The sequence below is a fragment of the Oncorhynchus masou genome, chromosome 13 (genome assembly GCF_036934945.1).
Source record: "Oncorhynchus masou masou isolate Uvic2021 chromosome 13, UVic_Omas_1.1, whole genome shotgun sequence".
NCBI lineage: Eukaryota > Metazoa > Chordata > Actinopteri > Salmoniformes > Salmonidae > Oncorhynchus > Oncorhynchus masou.
This window is the reverse complement of record NC_088224.1, coordinates 35,230,254-35,252,659: the sequence shown is the minus strand read 5'-3', so window position 1 is coordinate 35,252,659 and position 22,406 is coordinate 35,230,254. Positions and strand designations below refer to the sequence as shown.

Here is a 22,406-nt window from a genome sequence, read left to right as displayed (position 1 = left end):
CAGTATTTGTCGGTCACAAATGGTCACAAATGGTAATGATTCATTAATTATGCTAAATCATGCAAATATAACTTGTCTGTGTATAGTCGTGTACAAGAAAACTGCTGGGTCTGCCCAGGCAGAGCTCCTGATTGACATGTGAACTGTGGTGCATTAAGCCAGTTGGAACCTCTCCAGCACGCTGACAATAAACGGTGATTCATTTAAGATTGACTTCAAGGCCTCCCGGGTGGCGCAGTGGTCTACAGCACTGCATCACAGGGCTAGCTGTGCCACCAGAGAATCTGGGTTTGCGCCCAGGCTCTGTCGCAGCTGACCGGGAGGTCCGTGGGGCGACGCACAATTGGCCTAGCATCGTCCGGGTTAGGGAGGGTTTGGCCGGTAGGGATATCCTTGTCTCATCGCACACCAGCAACTCCTGTGGCGGGCCGGGCACGGTGTTTCCTCCAACACATTGGTGTGGCTGGCTTCTGGGTTGGATGCGTGTGTTAAGAAGCAGTGTGGCTTGGTTGGGTTGTGCTTTTGACCTTTGTTTCTCCCGAGCCCGTACAGGAGTTGTAGCGATGAGACAAGATAGTAATTACTAACAATTGGATTCCAAGAAATGTGCAACATAAATATACACATTATACATTATATATGCAGTACCAGTCAAAGGTTTGGACACACCTACTCATTCAAGGGTTTTTCTTTATTTTTACTATTATCTACATTGTAGAATAAAAGTGAAGACTTCAAAACTATGAAATAACACAAATGGAATCATGTAGTGGGTCTTCCTTTCCTGTGGCGTTCCTCATGAGAGGCAGTTTCATCAAGTTCTGGAAATGTTCCGTATTGACTGACCTTCATGTCTTAAAGTAATGATGGACTGTCGTTTCTCTTTGCTTATTTCAGCTGTTCTTGCCATAATATGGAAATGGTATTTTATTAAATAGGGCTATCTTCTGTATACCACCCATACCTTGTCACAACACAACTGATTGACTCAAATGCATTAAGAAGGAAAGAAATTCCACAAATGTACTTTTAACAAGGCATACCTGTTAATTGAAATGCATTCCAGGTGACTACCTCATGAAGCTGGTTTATAATGCCAAGAGTGTGCAAAGCTGTCATCAAGACAAAGGGTGACTACTTTGAAGAATCTCAAATATAAAATATATTTTGATTTGTTTAACACTTTTTTGGTTACTACATGATTCCATGTGTTATTTCATAGTTTTGATGTCTTCACTATTATTCTACAATGTAGAAAATAGTAAAAAGAAACCCTGGAATGATTAGATGTGCCCGAAATGATTATTATTCTTTTTTTACACAAAATAAGAATAAAAGGCCATTTCAAAGATGTACTTAGAGAGAAAGATAGAGTTTTAATACCATCCCTCTCAATCAGTAACTAATAAATACTTTTATCAGCCTGGTGATTTGACTGTTGAGCCACATCAATGACAAGTAATTAAATGGAGCCAGCAAGGGCTTTCTCAGGAGGGGACATTGTTACAGAACATATAGACTGAAATATATTGTGTAAAACAGACCATAGTATCAGAAAATGGCATGTTTAGTTTTTTTTTTAATAACAACAACAATAGCAGGGAGCGTGCCGCTCAATCACTTAGTTTGAGTTCATGTAGAGTGTGTGTGTGTGTTTGTTTTCTCATGCGTTCGAGTCTTTGTCTACGCGTGAGTGTGTCTCTGCAGCTCTGGTAACTCACGGGCATAGTAGGCGTGTGTGTCCTCCATATTGGACTTTTCGCGGAAGCTAGCCAGCCCGTAGTCAGTGATCTTCAGGACAAAGCGACTGTCCACCACGCAGTTAGAGGACTTCAGGTTACCATGGGAGATGATGACGCTGTTGTGAAGGAAGGCCATTCCCTAGAATCAAAGAGGATGTGATTCACAATATTTCTCCAACCAGTGGGCGACCCTGTGTAAAATGTTTCCTGCAACAAGTCCATGCAGAGGGGCAGGAGCTGTCACATGCTTTAAGCCAATGAAATTGTATTCGCTGAACAACCTACGCATTACAAGTCAATAACCCAAAAGATGTGTACCCTCCCATTAACTTCCATTGAAAATAGGCATAACTTCCTCTGCCAAGCCTTGGACTTCCTGTGGACAGAAAAAAAAGTACGGAGCTAGCCTTCTCACAACAGCTATCTCCGCTAGAAAGGACATTGAGGGGCATTAAATTGAGACGAACTCAGGTAAAATGCATGACTTCTTCATTCATCATTCTAACCAGGACACCAGGAGGAGTCAGACACCATCTGTCTACCCTTCATTATAAGCGTCACGACACATGCCCGGCCGCACGCACGCACACACTCACACACAAATCTCATGCAAGAAAGTGGGAGTGACAGGTAACAGGCTTGGCGTAACTTTCTTCATTGACAATACAAAAAACCTATCGAGGTATGATAGAATAAATATGAGTTGAATATTTTCGACCTCTCCCTCAGCCCCAATACTGTGAAACAGCATTAAGTACCAGTTTAGTGGTCTGGGGCCTTCAGCACATAGACATATTATGCTCGTGACCCGGTTGGTTCGAATCCAGGACTCAAACCCCCTCCTGTCTTTCCTCCTTCTACACTGTCCTCTATCTGAACGGAAAATATCTCTGGATGGAGGATGAAGGATGGAGATGCACCTTAACAATGTCGTTGATCAGAGAGTATCTGAACATCCAGTCCAAGGTGATGGTCTCGCTCTCCATAAGATCCTGCACAACACATGAACAGAACCGTGACTATTTAAACACGCACACGCACGCGCACGCGCGCGCGCACACACACACACACACACACACACACACACACACACACACACACACACACACACACACACACACACACGCGCGCGCGCTAATATTCAGACCATGTTCCATGTTTCAAATCAGCTATACATGAAGGTCACCAACAGGTTAATCCCAGGCCACAATGACATGACATGCCACATCCATCCACACAGGCTGTTGGTACTCAACAACATGTAGCGTAAATGGCAAACCAACCATCTCAAGACCCAAGGGTAGCTACTGTAAGCTAGATGGCTCATTACTTACTCACTGTGTGAATTGTGTGGTGTGGGAGATAAGAGAACAAAAGGGGTTTCAGTTAACAACGCTAAGGTCGTAATGTTAACGAATAGAACAACGAGACCCGATAGGCTGTGTGAAGTACCTGCAGGCTGCCCCGGGGGCAGTACTCTGTGATGATACAGATGTTAGGAGGATCGATACAGGCTCCGATAAAGCGAGTCAAGTGCTCGTTTTGAACATCACGCATCTGGAGGCAAGAAGATGAACATACACAATCACCAACATACTTAGTTACAATTGAATTAACACCTGAGCGAAGTATACACCCCAGGAACGTGATAAGTAGAAGAAATGGTAGAAAGGGCATTGTTGCTCTGGTAACATGTTTACAGGCCTATTGAATAAAACACTCACATGTTTGAGCTCAAAGAGCACCCTCCTGGTGAGCTCGATGCGCTTCTTGTTAGTGACGTACTTAATGGCCGAAATGTTTCCCTGGAAAGGAGGCCACATTAACACAATATTTCACCATCATTTGACTTTAAGTGTCCTTCAACAGTATTATATACTATCTATTTATTTGAAAGTACTGTTAAAAGGAGTAGAATGCACTGGTAATTCCTACTCTAAGGATGTAAACAACGTAACGGCCCACGTGAACCCTAGCAGAATCCTGGTACGAACACTTATCCCTGGCAAATATTGGGTCTCACTTTAAACGAGGTAAAACTCATAAAGGCTTCATAAGCACTACATAAGCGCTTCACAAATCATCTGCAAGCATATGTCATACACTATAAATGGTTTATGAAGGGTGACATAACCATTCCCACTGTAGGGCGAATTGCCAAATGTGACATAACACACAATGTATGTTTATACACCATTTATAGCAGGGGTTCTCAAAGTGGGGTCCAGGTACTGCAGGGGGTCTGCGGCCCAATGAATATTACTAACAACAACAAATTAAAGTAATTATGGCAAAGGGATCCGTGGAATACATTTCGAGGGTGTACTACAATACAAGACAATGACCTATTATTCATCTACAGCCTCTGTTCATAACCCTGGGCAACATCGGCCTGGGAGGGTCACATGGATATTAGTGATCACAAAACTCCACCAATTATACATTTTTCAACTCAATTCTTCTTGGGGCGGCAGGGTAGCCTAGTGGTTAGAGCGTTGGACTAGTAACCGGAAGGTTGCAAGTTCGAACCCCCGAGCTGACAAGGTACAAATCTGTCGTTCTGCCCCTGAACAGGCAGTTAACCCACTGTTCCTAGGCCGTCATTGAAAATAAGAATTTGTTCTTAACTGACTTGCCTAGTAAAATAAATGTAAAAAATTTTTTTTTTAATTCCCCAGAAAGGTTTTCTTAAAAACATAAATGTTCTGCAATTAAATATGTTCTCTCCGATGCCAGGAAGGGGCCTTTAAAATGTTCCTTCCCAGGGCCCGAGACTTGGCTCATCTGGCAATGCACTGCCAACGTTTGTAAAACTGCGATGCTATTTTAATCTCACTGTGTTCTGATGGGGCCCCTAATGAATTTGCTTTCACAAAAGGAGTCCCTGGCCCCAAAAGTTTGAGAACCCCTGATTTATAGAGCAAAACCTACGCTTATAGACAGATTTGTGAAGCATTTATGTAGTGCTCATGAAGTCTTTATGCATGCTCTATAAAGCCTTTATACATTGTACTTTGTTAAAAGTGGGAACAACTATTGCACGACACAAATCCTTAATAAAGCAAATGTCATAAGCATTGTCGGTGTACCACAACAAGCCCAGTGTAAAAGAACAGACCTTGTAGTAGCCAGTTTTGGCGTAGATCTGGAAGTTTCCTTCCATGGTCAGGAAGGAGCCATAGTTGGAGCCTCTCTGTGGACCATATCGAGAGGGAATGAGGACTTTTCAGCGTGCATATCTGTGCTTCTATGTAATCAGTGTGCGTGTAGGTGTGCTTAGGTGTGTGTAGGTGTGTGTGTGTAGGTGTGTGTGTGTAGGTGTACTGTATTTTATGTCTCTGTTTATCTTTATGCAATGCATGTATCACTAGCCACTTTAAACTACCACTTTATGTTTATATACCCTACATTACTCATCTCATATGTATATACTGTACTCTATACCATCTACTGCATCTTGCCTATGCCGTTCTGTACCATCACTCATTCATATATCTTTATGTACATATTCTTTATCCCTTTACACTTGTGTGTATAAGGTAGTAGTTGTGGAATTATTAGGTTAGATTACTCGTTTGTTATTACTGCATTGTCGGAACTAGAAGCACAAGCATTTCGCTACACTCACATTAACATCTGCTAACCATGTGTATGTGACAAATCAAATTTGATTTGATTTGATGTGTGTGTTTCTCCATGCAGTACCAGAGACAGGGTGAGTCTGCTGCAGGCCCTGCGCAACACTTTCTCCAGGTCACTCATCTGCACGTCTTCCCATTGCACTCGCCAGAGCTGAGCAGCCAACTCATTCTCCAATTTCAGCTTCCTGAGGGAGAGAGTGTGGGGGGGAGTGAGAGAGGGTCAAACAGAGAGAGAGAAGGGGGAGGGTGAGAGAAGGGGAGACCAAAGGGTGATGGAGAGAGGAGGCTTGAGAGAGGTTCAGCGATAGGATGAAGCGAGAGCGAGCGTGAGAGAGAGAGAGACAAGGAAGGAAGGAAATATAGAAGGAGAGAGTAGAGAAAGGAGAGCAGCATCTGTCGTGTGAGGGCGACGTAGAAAGAGAAATCAATGAAGAGAAGGAGAGAGAGAGAGAGAGTGTAGGGAGAGAGAGGGAGAATGAGAATCCAGAATAAAGGACAGAGAGATTAAGGAGAGGGATGGATGTGTTTCAGTGTGAGTGTACACTGTGTAAGACTGTACCTCTACCCAAACAGCCCATCAACACCTCTGTCACCCCACCCATTACAAGCTACAAATGGTATTCACACACACATTTCTCAGAAACACGTGCAACCCAACTATAGTATTGGGGTTGGGATAAATTCATTGATTATTGATAGAGATTAATATCTGCGATTGAGTGTCGCCCCTCAAGTTGTGAATACAATTTAAATTGAGTCATCATTCACCAACAGTGCTGTATGTGTGAAATTGTTTCGACATGTACCTTGATATCACAGGCGGCTGGTGGCACCTTAATTGGGGAGGACAGGCTCATAGTAATGGCTGGAACAGAATTAATGGAATGGTATCAAACACATCACACACATGGTTTCCATGTGTTCAATACAATTCCATTCAGTCTATTCCAGCCATTGTTTTGAGTCATCCTCCCCTCAGCAGCTTCCTGTGCTTGATATAACATTCTTTACTGTAATGGAACATTATGTAAAAGAAAAAGCCAAAAAGTCATTATTCATGTGTAATAATAACACATTTATGTTGTTGTTGTTTTTTTTTTTTTTTTTTTTAAATCTATGAAAATACAAACACATCATACAGTAGCTTCGATTTACAATAAACAACACATTTACAGATACACTTCACACAGACTAAGTCATCCATAGATTAAGTCATTAATATAGTAAGCGCTTATCCTACAAGAATATGAAAATGAACATTCATAAATGTATCCGCCTATGGCTATGTGCTATTCAAATGATCTGCACCTTGCTGTTTGTGTAACGCGGGACAAAGTGTCAAAAGGGTCTGTTTTTTTACAGCACATCACATCACTGTTTTTACAGCACATCACAACTGTTAAAGGGATACTTTGGGATTTTGGTAAATGAGGCCCTTTATCCACTTCCCCAGAGTCATATGAACTCAAGGATAAAAAAAAGTGTATGTATCTGGGTCCAGTAAGAAGGAAGTGAGAGTTAGTTGTTGCGAGCCAATGCTAACTAGCGTTAGCACGAGGATTGGAGGTCTATGGGTATCTGCTAGCGTGCTCATATGTTCATCTGACTCTGGGGAGGTAGATAAGGGCCTCAGAAAATGTGAAATATCAGAAATACCTGACAAAAGTGAAGATACAGGATAGCTTATATCAAACACAAAGGGAGCATAATTATTTGCAAGAAAATGGAACTGAACTTGAACTGTTTTACTTTTCACTTAACTTTTCACTTTCAAACTTAACTCTAGAAAATGTAAAAACATATTGTTTTTTAAAAATGTATATTTAATATGAGACATAATATACTTTGACCTTAGGCATGATGTTCCCCCGGGACACATTTTGTTTTAGAAAGTAAGGTAAACTTTCACCTAGACTTGCACTCGATGTTCAACAATTTATCAGAAAACATAATAAGCTATAAAGCCAGTGACATTTTCAGCTGCGAGTCTGATGGAGCTGGATACTGGTCCGGGTCCATTAGCGCACACAACGCTAAATATATTCAAACGCTTTGAAACGGAAAACGAAAATACATTTTTCTCATTTGAGGCGGCAGGGTAGCCTAGTGGTTAGAGCGTTGGACTAGCAACCGGAAGGTTGTAAGTTCAAACCCCGAGCTGACAAGGTACAAATCTGTCGTTCTGCCCCTGAACAGGCAGTTAACCCACTGTTCCTAGGCCGTCATTGAAAATAAGAATTTGTTCTTAACTGACTTGCCTAGTAAAATAAAGGTATAAAAAAATAATTAAACAACTCCAGGTTGTCACCCCTGTTTCAGTGTTTATTTCTGTTTGGTGCCTGATGAACATGACCCTAGTGGTGAGTCATCATTGAAGAGGAGACAGAATCACATTATTTCGCTCCTTCTTGGCCTAATCTAATGTGTGAAGAAAGAGTAAGGGAAAAGAGGGCAGAGGATGAAAGATAGTGACAAGGGAGAGATAGACAGAGTAACAATGTGGGTAAGAAAGTTTAACATGGAGAAAAAAACCGGTAGAAAACAGAAGAAAAGCAAACAAAAGAGAAAGAGATGGGGGGAGGAAATAAAATTGAGAAATTGATAGAAGAGCAGAGTATGGGAAGAGAGTGAACAGAATTGAGAGAGCGATAGAGGAAGGGTGGAGGAGGGGTCGGGAGTGGAAAGGTGTCATCAGAACCCATACCATCGACCGGTGTCTTCCTCAGCGAAGAGGGACAGTAAAAAAAGGGGGCACCACTGACCTGTAGATGAAGACGGTGACAGTGACGATGATGACGAAGATGAAGCAAGCCACGATGGCCACCATCTGGTGCATAGTGACCGTCCCTGGGAGGAAAGGAAAATTATTGAAGTTATATGACATTTTACCCAGGGCCAAATTCAACAGCACATGTCATAGCATGTGAAGCCTATGCCATGAAATTATATGTGTATTACATTTAGTTACTTAGCAGGCACTGCTATCCAGAACCACTTCCAGTCAGTGCCTTCAACTAAGGTAGGGAAAAATAGCCAAACAACAGAAGTTGCTGAAACAACAACAGGTTTGTTCGACTAGGAAATATGTATTTTGTCTACAACATTTTGTTTTGTGTGTTTTGGCAGTGTACTGAAGTGTTGGTTTCCCGCAGTGTATGTTTGATTGGATTCCATAAATATTAATTTAACTTTCACGTCTCGAAAAACACCTAAATCATGACACAGCGGGAAACCTAATCTCTTGATGTTCCTGATCTTACTAGCGAAGCAGCTGCCAAATACAAATGAAAAACAAACGCCACCATGCATGATAACGAGGCTGTTATGATAATGAGATTGTCATGATAATGAGACCGTTATGAAAATGAGACTGTCAGATATTTCTGTGGATATTCACAAATAACATTTACTGAACGAGAACAATCCTATTAAATTGTTTCTGCAGATAATGTTACCGTGCAATATTCAAAACCTAAGGGTCAAATCCTAACTTGAGATGTCTATGTGTACAGTGACATCATGCAAATAATGTAATTTGGTCAATGGGGGATTTATGTGCAACTAATTGAGTTACACTATATATACAAAAGCATGTGGACACCCCTTCAAATTAGCGGATTCAGCTATTTCAGCCACACCCATTGCTGGCAAGTGTATAAAATCGAGCACACAGCCATGCAATCTCCATAGACAAACACTGGCAGTAGAATGGCCTTACTAAAGAGCTCAGTGACATTCAACATGGCACCGTCATAGGAAGCCACAAGTAAGTTTGTCAAATGTCTACCCTGCCACAGCTGTCCCGGTCAACTGTAAGTACTGTTATTGTATTGTGAAGTGGAAACATCTAGGAGCAACAGCAGCTCAGCCGCAAAGTGGTAGGCCACACAGAACGGGACCGGCGAGCGCTGAAGAGTGTGGAAGCAACATCAGCACCAGCCACGTCAGCACAATGACTGTTCGTCGGGAGCTTCATGAAATAGGTTTCGATGGCCGAGCAGCTGCACACAAGCCTATGATCACCATACGCAATGCCAAGCCTTGGCTGGAGTGGGGTAAAGCTTGCCGCCATTGGACTCTGGAGCAGTGGACGAATTTGGGTTTGGCGGATGCCAGGAAAACGCTACCGGCCCCAATGCATAGTGCCAACTGTAAAATTTGGTGGAGGAGGAATAATGGTCTGGGGCTGTTTCTCATGGTTCGGGCTGGGTCCCTTAGTTCCAGTGAAGGAAAATCTTAATGCTGCAGCATACGGTGACATTCTAGACGATTCTGTGCTTCCAACTTTGTGGCAAGAGTTTGGGGAAGGCCCTTTCTTGTTTCAGCGTAACAATTTTTATGTGGACAATTTTTATGTTGATAAATGAGGCCCAAGGGGTTCTTCGGTGCATACGTGCTAAGCAAGCGGGCTTGTCGTTCTTGAAGCCACAGTCGGGGATGTCTTGGGGGGGGGCGCCCCCCGGCCACTGGACCTTCATGCCCGGCACTGGAACCAGCTCCTTCAGGGTGCTGTTGTAGACGGACACGATCTGGAGACACACAGTAGACAACGACTGTAACTTTGGGTGTTGCCTGTGTAACGAAAGTGCCTTGTCATTGTAGGTTTTGTATAGCTGCTACACTTGAAGAGTGTCTAGGACAAAGAACACAGCTACAGTGAGTGAGTGTGTATTTATGCACAAGTGTATTTATGCACAAGTGTGTGTTTGTGCTTGACCACCACTTTGTGCGAGGAGCAGTCAGTGCCTACCTGAAAGATCCCAGAGTCAAGATCAGTCATGTCCCACAAGGCAAAGTCAATCTCCCGATCGCCTGCCCCATCAATCTGAACCAAGCCAGTAACACCTGCCACAGAAGAGAGAGGAGAGAGAGAGAGAGAGAGAGAGAGAGAGAGAGAGAGAGAGAGAGAGAGAGAGAGAGAGAGAGAGAGAACAGAGAGATTAACGCAAAGGATTGAGGTGCACAATCTGGGCGTGAGCTCTGCTATTTCCTCATTGCTTTCAAGATTGAGAGATGGGCATTTTGTATGATCCTGTTGGTTGATTTTGTTGTCCTTTACAAAATAAATGAACAAACCATAGCCAGTTGGGTCCATAATGTGTAGCACCACCTGTTGCCAGTCCCCATGTGTTGCCACATCCTTTCCCCCCACAGTATGACAAACCAACAGGATCAAAGTAGAAATTCCAAACTTCAGAAGCCTTTTTAAACCTCAAATACACAACACGTTTCAAATGTACTGCATTGCAGGTGCAGGAATATTCTCTTGCAACAGGGTGATCAAAACCAAGAGAGGTATTTTAAACAGATATCCTTCATTTTCGCTACCGTAGCTTTACACATCATACTAAATACATTTCCTTTCATCTTAGTTTCTCCACTCACTGTGTAAGCTGGGAGCTAAGACATGCAGGTCTTGAGTCAAACCAATATTCCAAGGCAAGGCGATCGTGCCCACTTGAGGGCAATGTCATGAACTAAAAATGTCTGGAACGACTTCTCCCACATATACAGTAGCATGCTGGCATAAGAGGGTAATGTGATTGGGAAATATAGATACTGTAAAAATGTATTGTTCACCTCAAGTCCAAATTTGAAGTAAATTAGCAACTTTACTTCTGTACACCGTCTTTAATGTTTGGGAGGGGGTAGTTGAAAATAGGAGTATAATGTGATGCAAATCCCCTCTCTTGGATCAAGTCCTGGGTTAAGTCACCCACATGGCTCATTCATCTACACTGTGCACACTTGAGACGGACATGGTTTTGAATAATAATCGGGGGAAACGGATACATATGAGTTGATTCAAACTGACGCCATCCCTTAGTTTGGCTATTGGCCCTACAGTTGTGGGAGCTACATACTTAGATTGTCACAACAACAAAAAACAAAAAACAAAACCCAGTACAGTGTTTTAAAAACACTGTTGCTGGAAGATGTTAGGGTGCTGTGTTGCACACGCATTGCAGAAATTGTTCTGCTAATAACATCAAGTGAGCTGACTTTTAGTCCCCATCATCTGTTAACTTCACAGTCACCTAGGCATTTCCCATAATTCACCTCTTTGGCTTATTTGATCAATGGCAGAGACACACAGTGGCTGGGAACTGAACCTGCAACCTCAATGTCAAAAGCCCGGCCTCCAAACCAAAACATCCACTTGTTCACCTCTTCAGACCACCGTGGCGGAAGAGTCCAGTAACAAGGTTTTGGGGGAAAAAAGCTCTCTCTCTCTCTTTCGGGACTCTCAAATTCCTCTATCTTCTGGAGTCAGAGTTGAACCGATTTTTAAATGAGCCTATAGAAATATGTTCAGTTTATCATGTATTATTTAGTATTTCTACCTTGCTCAACGTCATAAAAAGAAATGAATCATTACATAATCTCTTAATTTATTTTCTCTGTGTCCAACATTCTGCCGCCTACATGTTCTACTGCTCTGACCTCAGATCAGATATGTGCAGTATCACAGCAGCTGTCTCTGACCTGGGTCTATAAGGCTGATAGTTGACTGAGGGTAGTACAGCTCACTCGGAGACAAACATGTATCAAACTACTGCTTATATACTAAGATCTCTAAGCTTTACAGGGTGAATCCCGGATGGAATGCATTTATATGACACTCAAGGCTTAGGTTTCAAAGCGCTTTACATTGTATGGGGGTTAATTATCACATCATTCGACTATGGTTTAACTTCAAAGGGCATTCGGCCCAGAAGGCCATGGTTCTTTCAAAACTGTTATCATTTCAACAGACATGCACAGACTGATCTGTTCTGACATATACATATGACGCACGCCAAAGGACATAACGTCCATTACAGTGAACTCGGTCCCTAAAAAGGAAGTCATTTGTCGCTACCCCTACATGACATCTGTCTATAAGGAATCCTGACGATACTGCCGACTTATGACCTCTCAGTGTCAAACTAGATAGAGCAGCTACTCAACGTTGAATCTACAGGACTGATATCCATCACTTGTAAATCTGACCAAAAAAACAAACACGTTTTGAATAGCTGTCAAATGTGTCCCTCTTCTCCCTGCCTTGAAGTAATCATCACTAATCGAACACAACTGGAAAGGTGAAAGCAAGGGTTCCCTACATAATTTAACCTCGTCCAAAAATGTCAGATCTAGGATTACTTCAAGGAAGGAAGAAAGGAAGGAAGCAGAGAAGTACTACAGGAAGAAAGGACTGAAGGAAGGAAGGACTAATAGAAGAAAGGAAGGAAGCAGGGAAGTACTAAAGAAAGAAAGGACTGAAGGAAGGAAGGACTAAAGGAAGAAAGGCCTGAAGGAAGGAAGGACTAAAGAAAGAAAGGACTGAAGGAAGGAAGGACTAAAGGAAGAAAGGACTGAAGGAAGGAAGGACTAAAGGAAGAAAGGACTGAAGGAAGGAAGGACTAAAGGAAGAAAGGACTGAAGAAAGGAAGGACTAAAGGAAGAAAGGACTGAAGGAAGGAAGGACTAATGGAAGAAAGGACTGAAGGAAGGAAGGACTAATGGAAGAAAGGACTGAAGGAAGGAAGAAAGGAAATATTTGAAAAGTCTTCTAACAGAGCCATTTATTCAAACGTAAAATATCTTCACTCTTTCTGTCCTTTTGTACTAAACTCTCTATCCCTTGTGTTGTAAAATACCTGGCTAATTAGTGTGGGAGTAAAAAGCACAGTGGCAGCAGCGCTCATCTCTGACAGTACTAATCGTGGTAGCAGGGGCATGTGGTTTGGCCCTGTGCTGACAGCTAGGCGGGGGAGCGGTCGAGGGGTGCATTGAAAACAGAACTGTAATTAAAGCAAGTAAAGTGTGTGTGTGTGTGTGTGTGTGTGTGTGTGTGTGTGTGTGTGTGTGTGTGTGTGTGTAGGGAAAGAAAGGAGAAAGAGAGGAAGAGGAGCAGATCTCGTCTGACATGTTTTCCCAGCTGTCTGTCAGACAGGCAGAGCCCGAGGGTTGGGTCGTGCACCACCACAGTGAAATAAAGATAATTTGCATTTAACTGAATTATAACAGGGATGCTGCTTTTAATCTCACACCGAATAATGTGACAAAATTGAGCAAGCTTTCTGGCTTTCAGTCTCAAATGTAGAAACAGATACACACAAATATCCAGATCACCTTACATGTTTCAAATCAGCCATACACGAACGTCACCCACAGGTTAAAACACACATACATCAACCCCTGGTCCATTAGTCATTGTAATAGGAGCCCCTCTGTGTATAAGCGGAGACTCAATGCCCTGCCCCTGACTCCTGGTGCCTGTGCTACTCCATCAGTCCTGCCTGAACACTGTCATCCACTTCACAGGACCACTCTGCCTCATTCCCTCTCTGTTTGGCCCAAAATTATGTTTCCCTTATATTTGTTTGCTATGAACAGTCAGATCTCCTTCTTTTTTTCATTTGTTTTAGTTTAAAATAATATAATTTCCATGTTTTCTTGAGCATACAATATATCTCAGTATGTATTTTTCATACTGTCTTTTTATTTTTTTTTATCAAGGGTGCCAATCATTTTGGACCGGACTATTTCTCTCTCTTTTCTGTCTCTTTTAATTCCCTTCACTATCTTCCTATTTCTGTGTCCTTCAATGTCCCCCTCCCCCATCTCTCTCACCTCACGTTTCACAATTTCTGTGATTTCTCATCTCTCCATCTTGCTTCCCCTCTCTGCTCCACTCCCCATCTTATTTACCCACTTTTTCTAAAAACCCACTCTCTCAACCTTTTATCTCTTCTCTTTCCCCCTCTCCTTCTTTCCACATCTCTCCTTTCACTCTCTGTAACCACCTCAGTCCATCTCTGCTCTCCACCTCTCCTCTCCTTCAATCTCTCCATCTATCTGTTGCCAATCTGCCTCAGTCGCCAGGCTCAGTGGGCTTCAGTATAGATCTCTATAAGAGAGCTGGCTAACCCGCTGTAGTGATTACATAGACCAGTCCACTTAAATCTCCCTGCTCCTCCGCCAATCTGTCTGTTTATGATGAGAGCAGAGCCCTCTTCCCATCTCGACCACATCTGTCACTCACTACTCAGATCAATGAAGAGGTACCTTGTTTACCCGTTCTATGAAACCTCCATAATGGAGTCTCTTCCAGCGTAGGTCCCGCTTGTTATCAAAGCTTAATTCATGCCTTATTCATGTATTACAAATGATTAATAAATTACAATGGAAGGTCACTCGGTAACGAGCTAAGTTGACATTTCCTTTGTCATTTTCACTGTAAAATGAACAAATTGAATACGATGCTTGTGTTTGCTTTAGAAATGTCAACACAACCCACTGATAATTATAAAGGCCATCTCTCACATATTACAAAATAGGCCATTTGAATTCAATTCAAATTCCTTTCTTTTAAGTCCTCTGTGGCGCAGTTGGTAGAGTATGGCGCTTGCAAAACCAGGGTTGTGGGTACGATTCCCACGGGGGACAGGTACGAAAAAGTACGACAAATGTATGCACTCACTACTACTGTAAGTCGCCCTTGATAAGAGCATCTGCTAAATGACAAACAAATGAAATAAATCCCCCGTATGTTTAAAAGCTATACATTCCACATGTAGTGGCCTCTTCCATGTCACATTGAAACAATCAGCCAGGAAACACACAGGAACCCATGGCTGTTAGACAACCCACAACATGCATGCCCCAACGTATCCGGGGCCTCTTAAAGCTGTCAACACGGAAGCAACCAGCCAAGAAGTCACAAAGGAACCAACCACACACATGAGCTAATGTAACATAGGGGCCTATTTATCATGGAGTAATACAGGCTTTTCCTTATGAAATGCAACAGTGCCGCACCGTATCGTCAACGAGGGGGTTGTGGGTAACTGAAGAGCCATGAGAAGAGGCTTGTGGAGTTCACAGAGAGTGGGCTGTGGGAATAGGAGAAACCGAGCGATCCCACTCCCAGGTTGGGATTAGGAGAAGACAAAGATGGGAGTCGCAGGAGAACAACATTAACCTCCAGCCTCGATGTTCCCATGGACCCCCGCCGGGTAGCCGCCTTCTTATCTCTGTGGCGATTGGTTGATGAGGCTTAACTGATGGAGTAAACAGGGGAATTTATTGGTTGAGCATTCTTTGCTACACGAGTCTGTTGATATAGTTAGGCGAATGGGTCCAGGAAATGCAAACTTGTAGTGTATTCAAGGTTTAAAAAGGCTTCTAACGTTAATAATTTCAAGTTTAAAATGTCAGACTTGATTTGCCCGAAACGAAAAATGTATCCTCCCGTGAATTATAATATGCATAATAATTAACATTTCCTGTTGCTGCAGGATTATTTTCCAGCTGTAGAAAACTGGCTCAAATTAAGATCCTACATCTGTATGTACTCAATCGATACAACTCCTCTGAAAATGTACTCTCATAATGATGCAGATAGTTGGTATTGTACAGTGATGCTAAATTGGCCACAAGGTCGCTGTTGAATGTTATGCTGAGAATAGATGTAAGACAGACTGGTTGTTTTTCAACAGATATTTTTAACATGTTGTAGCTCTGGACGGCTCTTGGCACCCAGTTAGCTGGGTTATATCATATCTTGAAAAAGATAATGTCCGTGTTTTTCTCAAGGCCCTGTGCTTTCAGAGTGCTCACTAAAGTACAGAGGGCATGTAGCTACAATGTGCATCGGGTAAGGGTGTATTGTGAGCTTTGATGTGGTACATGGTTATTTGGTTGGAATGACACTATTAGAAAAAAAAAACATTTTTAACAAAATACATTTTTTATTTTATCTTTATTTAACTAGGCAAGACTAGGCAACAAATTCTTATTTACAATGACGGCCTACACCGGCCAAAACCAGATGTGCGCCGCCCTATGGGACTCCCAATCACGGCCGGTTGTGATACAGCCTGGATTCGAGCCAGGGTGTCTGTAGTGACCCCTCTAGCACTGAGATGCAGTGCCTTAGACCGCTGCGCCACTCGGGAGCCCAATTTAGGGTAATCATCCAAATAATTATCATCAGATAACTGGGATTGTGACTGATTTCCAGTCTCGCCTAATATTGCCATTTTGGTTCAGTGATTGAGATTTCTCCAGATAGGTGACAGAAATGTAAGATTTGTTTATCACCCAAGCTAGTCAGTGTGTGTGTGTGTGTGTGTGTGTGTGTGTGTGTGTTTCAAGCCCTCTTGATCTATCTATATTAGAAGTGCATTGTTCATAATGTGCACGGCGCTGAATAGACTATATTTACTGCTGATTACTGCTGATTAGAGCCCTAATGAAAATCTGTACTGGTTGATGTCACACATCAGGAATAGGAGGGAAGGCAGACTGGCAATGATTGGTAGCAAGAAAGATGATCACACTGTTGGCGTGCTAGTGCTTCTCCAGTTTCAATCATTCCAATGCTTCTTCGGTGCCTGGAATAAGAACAGGCAATCTGATAATCAAAACATTTACGTTCGTGTCCTTTACAAATATGAAGACCACCGGCTTGTGACATTAGCCAGTTGTCCTAATGAAAATATAAGGCCAACTCAAAATCAACAGTGCGATCGAAACATCAGACGCAGTGGAAAAGTACAGTGCCACCAGCCACTTATGACAAGGGCATTTCTCCCGTTTAAAATACAACTCATACCAGCTGTCCTATACCGTAATAAAACTATTAAGTATATACCATATGTAACACATTTGTACAATCAATACCATGGGAAATAAAACAAAACAAAAAGTACCACCAGTGCTTAAGGCAACCAACCACAGGAGACACGGACTCTCCATTCTCCTATTCAAAACATACGTGTGCGTTCCAAATGTCCCATAGGACTCTGGTCCAAATGAGTGCACAGTATAGGGAATAGGGTGCCACGTGAACGTGCACATGGACACAGGGTGTGTGTCCATCAAGGGAATTGACACACACGCTGGGTACAGCTGCGGGTGGCGCCTAATCTAATCAGTGAGAGGAGAAATGGGGAGGTGGAGATACACAGTGCGGTCCGAGGGACAAAAATGTATGGATTTGGGAGGATGGCCCTCTTTGGAAAGGGCAAAGTCAATAATGTGTGTGTGTGTGTGTGTGTGTGTGTGTGTGTGTGTGTGTGTGTGTGTGTGTGTGTGTGTGTGTGTGTGTGTGTGTGTGTGTGTGGGAGAGGGGGTGCACAGCACACTTTAGGACCATAATTCAAGGAGGTACCTGAGAGGTGGCTGTTAAATTGAACATTTGGGAGCTGGAAATATCTTCTTATTTCCATACCAGAAAGAGGGGGAAAAAAGTTATTTTTTTTTGTTAATTTTGCAACACCGCATTGTAATTGGTCATGCCAATCAAACAACTTTTATAAGAGCGAAATAAATAAATAGGATAGGAAGAGACACTGAAAAACAAATTGAAAGAGAGAGAGAAATCAACAGTCATCAATGAGCTACCTATAACACACGGCAGCACAGTGGGGATAGATGCACACAGTTGAGCAGGCTGAACGCAGTGTAATAGGAGCCCACAATGATTCAGTAGTCAGCAGCACACCACTGAGCTCACATTACCCACAGGCAGCCTCTGGCAACATCATGGCTGTTTAGGGTTTAGCCCACTTCCCACAGGGTTGAATTGATTCAATAACCACCTCTAACCAGCTTGGAAGACTTAATCAAAAATAATAAACAAGCGCCAAGGGTGTTTTTGAAATATTATTTTATCAATGCAGGAGCTGAACTGTTGTCAGATTCTTGGGTCATGAGGATCGAGTGCAGTTTGTTTTCCTTTGTTAAGTTTGCAAAATCTTGACACTTGTTCTCAATAGAAAACAACCAGACTGGATCCAAAACAAACCCTGAAGTCAGCTGAATGATCACACTCTAAAACCGTGCTGCCATGAACTGCAAAAGAATGTTTCCTTTTCTGAAGGACAGCTCTACCAATGTGCCCCAGTAAACTGTTTCACCTACACACATACGTCCTCATTACAAAACACCATTTAGAGCCTTTTAACACTTAGTAAAAAAATGGGTTTTGGAGGTACTGCAAAAGGGACATTAGTCTTAGTAAATAGGTTAAGTAGTAAAAGATGCAGAAACTGATCCAGAGTCCGTAGAGGCTGTCACTCCATTGCGAATGGAAGCTCACAGCCATGATTGACAGACCTCAGACCAGTTTGGCCGTTGCTGAAGAGAATAGATAGAGTGGTGACGTCAGGCTCAGACCACTTAGAGTAATGTGACCCATGGTTGTTTATTGCTGTTCTGAAGTTGACTTCTGACCTCCACTATCAAATACCTTTGTAGTGAGATAATAATTATCTTATAAAAGATGAAACGTGGCTGGGTCTTTCAGCATGACAATGATCCCAAACACACCACCAGGGCAACGAAGGAGTGGCTTCGTAAGAAGCATTTCAAGGTCCTGGAGTGGCCGAGCCAGTGTCCAGATCTCAACCCCATAGAAAATCTTTGGAGGGAGTTGAAAGTCCGTGTTGCCCAGCAACAGCCCCAAAACATCACTGCTCTAGAGGAGATCTGCATGGAGGAATGGGCCAAAAGACCAGCAACAGTGTGTGAAAACCTTGTGAAGACTTACAGAAAACATTTGACTTCTGTCATTGCCAACAAAGGGTATATAACAAAATATTGAGCTAAACTTTTGTTATTGACCAAATACTTATTTTCCACCATAATTTGCAAATAAATTCATTAAAAATCCTACAATGTGATTTTCTGGATTTTTTTTTCTCATTTTGTCTGTCATAGTTGAAGTGTACCTATGATGAAAATTACAGGCCTCTCTCATCTTTTTAAGTGGGAGAACTTGCACAATTGGTGGCTGACTAAATACTTTTTTGCCCCACTGTATATATGTGTGTGTATCTACCTCACATGTATCTACCTCACATGTGACTCGTAATAAGACTAAGCAATTAGCCCATTAAATTAATTATCTGACTTCATAAGATAAATAGCAATAAAGAACACTATAGTTGAGTTACAGTAATAGAACACTATAGTTGAGTTACAGTAATAGAACACTATAGTTGAGTTACAGTAATAGAACACTATAGTAGGGTTACAGTAATAGAACACTATAGCTGAGTTACAGTAATAGAACTCTATAGTTGCGTCACAGTAATATAACACTATAGTTACAGTAATAGAACTCTATAGTTGAATTACAGTAATAGAACTCTATAGTTGAGTTAAGGTAATAGAATACTATAGTTGAGTTACAGTAATAGAATGCTATAGTTGAGTTACAGTAATAGGCAATGAAGAAATGTCTGAGAATGGAATTCTAAAAGTGTATTTAATTACTTTGTAAAATGAACGGATTCACAAGGCAATACTGACATTAACAAAGCATTATTCTAAGCATGATCAGCGAGAGAAAGCGAGAGACAAAGAAACCATAGCTCATGAGAGAGGTAAAGAGAAAGAAAGATTGTAAGTATCTCACCAGTACAGGTCTGGAACATACGAGAAAGAGACAATGAATCTAAGACCTTTTGTAATATCTGAGTGGTTTTAAAATCTGAGTTGTTGACCATTATACAACAGGTGGGTCTAATACTTGACGCTGATTGGTTAAAACCACATTCCAGCTGGTGTCTATTCCACAAGTTACCACCGGCTAAAGCTATGGCGTTGAAATGCCTACTTCCTCTGTTCCATCTCACTGAGCGATCCACTGTGTCATCAGCCCAGTCAGGCAATTTATAAACTTGATCTGCACTGTAAAAAGCATCTAGACATGATCTCACATTTCTTGTAGACAAGCAACTGGATTTCAATAGAGGAGATTTTATAAACCATGCTGTCTGTCTCTGAAATGTTCAACATTGTTTCAATACTGAAATTCGATCTCCAGCTGTCCCATAGTAATGAACGTGTAGGGGTTGAGAGTCGGGGTGAGACTGAAAGGCAGGAAGCTTTTTTTCAGCCAGTCAAAATCATGAATCAGCATCATTTTTATGGATATATACAAAGAAATGTCAATAGAAAACAGGCCAAACTAAACAAAATGCGGCGAGTTTGCAGTCTTTCCAGCTTCAGTTTGAAGTGATTGTGTTTGCTGTGTTGTTGCCTCTAAACAATAGTGTCCTGATGAGAGAGCACATGTTCTATGCCAGGTGAAATCATGCATCATTAGATCATTGTTATGGAGGTGTCCAAATAAATGTCACTAGAAAATAGCTTAAACTAATGCAAATGCAGCTACTTTGCTGTTATTCTGACCATAAGTTAGCCATAGTTGGCTAACTAGCAAGCAAGGGATAAGAACATTGCCAGCCAGTATGGCAATAGAACATTTAGTATGTACAATGACCGTCCATAGATGCACAACAAAAAGACTTAACGACTGGGTCAACCGAACCAATAGAACAAATGACCAGCCAGCTTGGGTAGCAACCTTAGATTTGTGTCGGGACTATATCTCATGGAAGGATGAAATTAATATTAATATTTTACCCTCTTTTTCTCCCCAATTTCGATCTTGTCTCATAGCTTCAACTCCCTAACAGGCTCGAGAGAGGGAAAGGTGGAGTCATGCGTCCTCTGAAACATGACCCGCAAAACCGCGCTCCATAACACCCGCCAGCTTAACCGGGAAGCCAACTGGTGACTGGTGTCAGCCTGCAGGCACCCGGCCCGCCATAAGGAGGCACTAGAGCGCGAAGAGCAATATAAAGCCCCCCCCCCTGGCTAAACCCTCACAACACTGGGCCAATTGTGCGCCATGCTATGGGATGGTATTCCCGGCCACGGACAGTTTTGGCACAGCCCGGGACTGAACCCGGATCTATAGTAACACCTCTCACACTGTCATACAGTGCCTTAGACCGCTGCACCACTTGGGAGGCCCAAAATAATGTTTTTTTTTATAACAATATGTCAATCATTATTTTAATATGTTGGTAACCTGTTGTATAAAAGTGATAATGCCTTCGAAACCAAACCTTGGCTTCGTCTCGGGCCTAACAACACCCAAGCCAATATATCCTCTAAACACCAGCTTTTCGGGCAATACCACTATAGTTCTACCATAATATTACTGTAAAGTTACCCTCCAAACAGATATCAGACCTGTAAAGACAATAGAGCCTCTGCTTCTCAGAGGTGTGACAGAAGGAAATGTGTTTTTTTGCATATCCCAACTCCCACAGAGACAAACGCAGGGAGTGGGGTCATGGCCAGGGTCGCCATTGTAACGTGTCCCTGGAGCAATTAGAGCTATGTGCCTTGCTCAAGGGCACAGTGACAGTTTTCATTTAGTTCTACCTTGTTGGCTCCAGTATTTGAACGAGCAATCTTTCGGTTACAGGTCCAACAGCTCGAACCCCGCCTCGAGCCTAGTGGTTAGAGCGTTGGGCCAGTAACCAAAAGTTTTGCTGGATCGAATCCCAGAGCTGACAAAGTAACAATATGTAATTCTGCCCCTGAACAAGGCAGTTAACCCACTGTTCCCCAGTAGGCTGTCATTGTAAACAATATTTTTTCTTAACTGACTTGCCTAGTTAAATAAAGGTTAAATTAAAAAATACCTGATGCCCATAAGGTCAACCAATCAATTACCAAACGATCTACTCATTCAGTGTATAAGTTAGGAAGTGTATGAGTACCTGCTGCACTGTAAATAAAGCACATTTGACTTGATTTACACAATTGTAGTGACAATTGCTAAAGCGTACCAATAAGTGTATGTTTTGATGCAAATTATGATAATGAATATGTTATTTTAAGAACACACACAAAAAATAACGGACAGCTTCATTAAACGGACAGCTTCATTAAACAGTACCCGCAAAACACCAGTGTCAAGGTCAACAGTGATGAGGCGACTCCGGGATGCTGGCCTTCTATGCAGTAGTATATGATATATATACTACTGCATAGAAGGCCAGCATCCCGGAGTCGCCTCATCACTGTTGACCTTGACACTGGTGTTTTGCGGGTACTGTTTAATGAAGCTGTTGAGGACTTGACACTAATGTACTTGTCCTCTTGCTCAGTTGTTCTGGTCATTTTGAGCCTGTAATCGAACCCACAAATGCTGATGCTCCAGATA

At 42.3% G+C, this 22,406-nt stretch overlaps 1 protein-coding gene across 1 annotated transcript in view; it reads right to left on the bottom strand.

Moving 5' to 3' along the window:
• LOC135552152 (atrial natriuretic peptide receptor 1-like) overlaps positions 1 to 22,406 on the bottom strand; it is a 115,828-nt gene that overhangs the window by 12,601 nt on the left and 80,821 nt on the right. Inside the window, exons 6-14 of the mRNA XM_064983595.1 lie at positions 10,134 to 10,228; positions 9,777 to 9,912; positions 8,146 to 8,230; positions 5,448 to 5,568; positions 4,861 to 4,935; positions 3,467 to 3,547; positions 3,195 to 3,299; positions 2,663 to 2,734; positions 1,722 to 1,881 (exon numbers count right to left, since the gene is read on the bottom strand). Of these exons, the coding sequence (XP_064839667.1) occupies positions 1,722 to 1,881; positions 2,663 to 2,734; positions 3,195 to 3,299; positions 3,467 to 3,547; positions 4,861 to 4,935; positions 5,448 to 5,568; positions 8,146 to 8,230; positions 9,777 to 9,912; positions 10,134 to 10,228 (930 nt within the window). The remainder of the gene's footprint in view (positions 1 to 1,721; positions 1,882 to 2,662; positions 2,735 to 3,194; positions 3,300 to 3,466; positions 3,548 to 4,860; positions 4,936 to 5,447; positions 5,569 to 8,145; positions 8,231 to 9,776; positions 9,913 to 10,133; positions 10,229 to 22,406) is intronic.